This window comes from Vollenhovia emeryi, unplaced genomic scaffold, assembly GCF_000949405.1.
Source record: "Vollenhovia emeryi isolate VEMERY1.0 unplaced genomic scaffold, V.emery_V1.0 DF939191.1, whole genome shotgun sequence".
Lineage (NCBI taxonomy): Eukaryota > Metazoa > Arthropoda > Insecta > Hymenoptera > Formicidae > Vollenhovia > Vollenhovia emeryi.
Genome location: NW_011967175.1, coordinates 1,099,657 through 1,105,045, shown reverse-complemented (window position 1 = coordinate 1,105,045; position 5,389 = coordinate 1,099,657). Strand labels below are relative to the sequence as shown.

Genomic DNA, 5,389 nt, shown 5'->3' with positions numbered 1-5,389 from the left:
TTATTTTAATTAAACTATATTATATTACGGATCTTTTCCTCTTCACGCAGTCACAACATTTATGTACAGAGATTTTGAGTACATATAATTTAAATTTAAATTTAACGGCAGATACAAAAAGTAGCCTATTTACATCCTATAATATTAAATATTCTAACACACTCTTAGTACAATAATTCTCGCGAATAATGACATCCTTTGCGCATTATTCGAAATTTACGAAAATCTCTTTCTTATTTATAAATAATAGATACATGAAAGAAACGCTGGTGAAAGACAGAAGTTTGCTATAGATTTTAGAACTGCGACAAAATATTTTGCGAGATTTGTGAAAATTATAACGCAAGCATATTTGTAACACGAATTATCGATGCGAATGTGCTTGCATTACAAATTTCTTGCTTAAATTGCGGCTTCTGACACGGGACTGATCTCCGTGCGTGTCTACACTGATAGCTTAATCACGTTAGCGATCAGTTTAGCAGATACCGCATAATCTGGCGACATTAACACGTTTTGTCTGCGCGAGATAAGAAAGTCTATTGTGCTGACACAGCGTGACGAAATAAAATAGAGAGAAACATGAACGTAACCTGATATGCTTGTGTAAATTGCGATCGCGATCGTCAGTCTATACGAATAATGAATATCAAGTGAATTTATACGGCATTCTCCTTGATCCAGTTGATGTACGAAGGTACGCGAGTGTACACAGTCGGATAGTCAGTAAGGGAACAAGCTTTCGCCCATGATACAAGCCCGACGAGTTTTCCATTAACGATCAAGGGACCGCCCGAGTCACCCTGCAAAGGAGATTAAAATGTTTTTTAAAATTAAAACGAGAACGCGCATGCATAAAATGCTTAAAGCTCGTGTGACGCTTATAAAGCGATACACAGCTTTCACCAACTGTTGCTCCTCTTTGTAATTCTTTGTCTGTGATATATTTCGCGGAAAGTATTAATCAAGTATTCTTCGTAATTGTTTAGCTTGTCTCCTCTGAGTTACGTTTAATTTATCTTTTATAATTATGTTAAGGATTAAATATAGGCTGAAAACTTTTATACGCTCGTTGCACTTACATTACAAGATCCTCGACTGACGTTCGGGTCGTTGGCACAAATATGAGTGTTGTAAATATTGTATATAAGCTTTTCATACATCTTCTTGCAATAGCTTTGTTTTGCTATGTAAATGGTAGCCTTTTGCAAGATTTTGGATCCAGGTCCGTCTTGCTGTAATTTGTACGAAAATCACGGCGTTAGAATTGTAGGTATCTCAAATTGCGGCACACGATATATCGCGTGGAATTTGGGCCGCGCTTACCGATAATCTTCCAAATCCGGAAACTCTGGCCACAGCCCCTTCCTGGACAGTTTCGTCTTGCTCGGGCAGAGGTACGAAACCAACGTCGTTCGATGGGACGAAAGAAGTGTACACCTAAAGAAACAAAACGTTGCGTGACGGGAGTCAATGAGATTTGAAAAAAAAACAGTCAGTTGGATATTTTACCCTAATTAATGCGATGTCATTGATCCACGAATTATAAGAATCGTACTCTTTATGAACAATGATCTCTTTAGCCGCATGTATCACGCGTGGACGGTCCAGGTTTACAGTGCCAACGATGATTTTTATGTCCATGGGAACTTTGCTGCAAATGGAATAATCGTAATTGAAATTTATTAGCAGTGTTTTACAATGGCAAGCTCTGGTGTTTCATGAGACACATTTTACTTGGCTATGAAAATCAATTACCCTTCGACGCAGTGAGCAGCCGTAACGACGAAATTTGGATTAACGATAGATCCGCCACAAAAATGAAAGCTACTCGTTGATAGTTGCAGAGAGACCTGGAAAATCATTCGTTATCTCTGGTGAACCACAAGTTCTTCTTTCTAAATTTTCAAGCACTCGGCTAACAAGATTCATGTAAAACGGAATATCTGCATCATTGTTCGAGAGGCTGATACTAGATTTGTAATGTATGAAAGTAATTTGAATCGAACAGATATCGTCATTTTATAAGGCCACAACTCACCTGATACGGTATTTCACCTAGTTCTACATCTTCGCCATTTATGATACGCGGGTCGAATCTTTGCAAAACGGAGGCTGTTAACACAATATTAAACTTACTAAGCTAAAATTTTATTAGAAAGTCAATCCAAATTATGACGCAATTAAATGTACACGTCGTCGATGCAGCGTTTGTTTAAATTTAACTTGCAATGGCACTTTTTAATACTTTTTTCTGCTGTAGTTGTCACACCAACGTACAAGGCATTACTTTAATTTTCATTTGATTCACTTTAATCGATTGAACGAAACTTGCTCTCACTAGGATTCAAACCGTGTCAATTTGCTCATCACTTATTAAAATCATTGATCAAAAACTGGGTAATTCATATCTCATTTCACTACCGTCGTAATATACAATGTAATTTCTATTCGTGATTCTATTGATATTAAATTTACTCACACTGGGAGATAGACGCCACGCCAAGAAGAAATAAAACTGAAGACAACATCTTAAACGCCAGCAATCAACGTTTACTCGAATACGAACATTGAACTAATTTATATACTTATCTGATGATAGTGGCACACGCGCTGAGTAGCAAGTGTTTTCCTGTGTTTAAGATTAGATAAGTTACATGTAAGGTAATTTAATTACCGATTGTTTCCAATTTCTTTGTTGACTCTGTTGACTTTTGTTTACCAATATATTCGCAGGATCGACGCGCATTGTCGTATTTGAGGAATTTGCGGATATGACATCTCTAAATAATAGATATAATTTTACATTTATAAACCTTGATCTAGAAATCAAGAAATAGCTGAAGAATAAATTAGTTTAACATTTGCCTTCGTATGAATAAACGATAATTTTTTGATTAATAACGAAAAACTTTTTCTATTCGTTTGAAAGCGTAAATTGCTTTAAATATGCATTTATGAACAATTACATTTTATGTGAGCATCTCCTTTCCTGAAATTTTGCAATTGAGCTTGCTGTTAGAATTGTCATTTTTTAAACTGACCTAATAATTTTTTTCGCAAGATTCCCGCGTATAATGTACCTACATTTCAATAAATATCAATCATCCGCCAGACATTGATGAATGTCGGACTTTGAATAGCTTATCATTCGGATTGATCGATGATTATACATTGCAAAAATCCTTAAGCTAAATATAAATTTTATTGTAAAATTATCACGATTGCATCGCAAAGATATGATTGCCACATCCCTACTACGTTTGTTTTATACATTTCGAGGAAATAGTCGATAGTCGCTTCGATGATACTGACAACGAGACGATTGAAAATACGGAGAATAGGATTTTTATATGTAACTTCGAGAAGACTACGTTCATTTTTATGGAGTATTCAATGTCAACGCGATAAGGGAACATTTATTTACTGGAATATCGCCATCAATTGTAAACCTGATGGAAGTAGTGTCGGGATTACCCAGTGCTGACTACACTCACAAATTAGTTCGCACGTAGTAGAGCCACTTCTCCCGCGTTACGAAAATCTGCTCGCCTTCCCATGACAGCATATAATACATACTAATTTATCGCAAGTATAAACATTTGCATTAAAAATGCCGGTACAGTTCTGTGTGTGTGTGTGTGTATGTTGCGCAACAGTGCCCGTTAAAATCCCGTCTTTTCTGATGCCGCATCCATCATTTTGAGATGAGCGAATTGTGCGCTGTTTTTATCCAATTAGGATGAAGTAGCCGTCAGTCAATGCGGCGTATCCCCAGGGGCGTCATAACCCATTACGAAGGCACCTGGTTGAGTGACCTCTCGATCGATAGCAGAACAGATGCGAAACTGCATCCAAGGCGACGTTGGCTCGGCTCCAGATACTTCGAAGGTCTTGTGCTGATAATGCTGCAGGGACATCATCCTTTCTTTTTTTATTTTACGATGCAAGTTAAACGCGCCGCTTTTAAGCGGTCGAGTGATCTTCTGAATAATGCAGTCCTAATTTGGACCTTTTAAATCCCAGTTTGGCACAGGCTCCCCTTAAACGTACGGAGGTACGAAGTACATATCTCCTGTCATTGCGACAGGCTGCAGATACAGAAAACGTTAATGCAACGTGTAAAACTTTCATTAACGCATTGCCATACAGATGACGTTTATATTTGATATCCAATTTTTGGAACTTCTCGCGAGGGAACAAAATTTATCGGAAAACTCGTTTCGCAGGTCGTACATTTCGAGGCACATGACACGCGATACAAATGAAAATATCTCCGAAAATTTTTCTCCACATATAGCGAACGTATTCGTACGTGGCGTTCTGTCGGGGATTTCATTGCGCTGCTGCAACGTAGCTTCATCAAAACCGACGGGATAAAGCTACGTTCGTTGAGAAAATACGTAAATTTATATTTCTCATATATCGGGATATTTAAAAAGAGGATTTCCGCGCGTGGGAAATGGCGTTACCCAATACGCGAGCAGATACACAAGTAGAATTCAATCGTACGGCAATCACGTCACGGTCGAAAGATTACCGGAGGGATAGAGCGTCGAGGTAAGCTTCATGATGAGCCGAATGCTCCAAAGCTTTAAAGAGACGGAAGTTCTCCCAAGTTTCTGGAAGCATTCGTACACTTCACTCCGAGGAACAGCCCCGCAATGTCGCCACTGGATTCAGTTGTCCCGGAAGCGCCATCCTTCTTTATCACGAAATCTTGACAGACAGCCGTGGGATGCCTGGTTCCCAAGGTAGGGGTCGATCGATTCTCCCTACCTAATGGAATGCAGTCCGACTTATGACGGTTGAGGCCGAAGGCGAGGACGATAACGTCGCCGTATGATCCTACTTGAAGCGGATATATCGAGATCCGTTAATTTCCGAAATAAGCGGCGCGTTATCGCGTTGATCGTCGTTTTTAAACGGGGCCCTCTAATCCCCAATTAAAAGTAACACGGCCGTAAGGGTTGGTCGAGGCGTGACAATATGATCGACAGCTCTGCGATTTTCGATTTGACCTGGACGTACCGTTATCGCGATACCTTGCGGCGGCTTGGGGAGGTGCAGGAGGTAGGGAGCCGATCGATCCTGGCAACCAAGAAGCGATATTGAGAACCGCTGTTCCAGGACTCACCTGCGTCCGACGACCCCGCATCCGGAGCTTCTCATCGATCATACAGGTAGTGAAATAGTCCGACTCGCGATGCTGTTCTCGGTTTGTTGATGCGCGCAATTGCCGAACTGTTGAGGGTCTTTGAATCATCCAGATTTATCCGGTGACGATGGACACACGAATGCACGTACGAATAGCTCCGAATAATTTCCGCAAGACAGTTAAGCGTGCGTTATTGCTTTGTTGAGAGAAGATTTCAATGTAGATTCTGGT

The 5,389-nt window shown here is 39.8% G+C and overlaps 1 protein-coding gene across 1 annotated transcript; it reads right to left on the bottom strand.

The window, feature by feature from the left end:
• On the bottom strand, positions 1-2,579 carry LOC105562304 (chymotrypsin-2-like). The gene is made up of 7 exons (XM_012013046.1): positions 2,483-2,579; positions 2,042-2,115; positions 1,759-1,853; positions 1,513-1,654; positions 1,327-1,440; positions 1,083-1,235; positions 1-803 (listed from the first exon to the last, which is right to left on the bottom strand). The coding sequence occupies exons 1-7, from the start codon at positions 2,529-2,531 to the stop codon at positions 660-662; spliced, it is 771 nt and encodes a 256-aa protein (XP_011868436.1). The 5' UTR covers positions 2,532-2,579; the 3' UTR covers positions 1-659.
• Positions 2,580-5,389: the final 2,810 nt, after the last annotated feature.

What these genes read in the sequence shown, in the direction of transcription:
- LOC105562304 (XM_012013046.1), bottom strand. Translation starts at nt 2,531, where the DNA reads ATGTTGTCTTCAGTTTTATTTCTTCTTGGCGTGGCGTCTATCTCCCAG. An exon ending in GCTGCTCACTGCGTCGAAGG is followed by an intron (nt 1,655 to 1,758) that starts GTAATTGATTTT and finishes TTCCATTTGCAG; the next exon opens with CAAAGTTCCCATGGACATAA. An exon ending in CCGGATTTGGAAGATTATCG is followed by an intron (nt 1,236 to 1,326) that starts GTAAGCGCGGCC and finishes TACAAATTACAG; the next exon opens with CAAGACGGACCTGGATCCAA.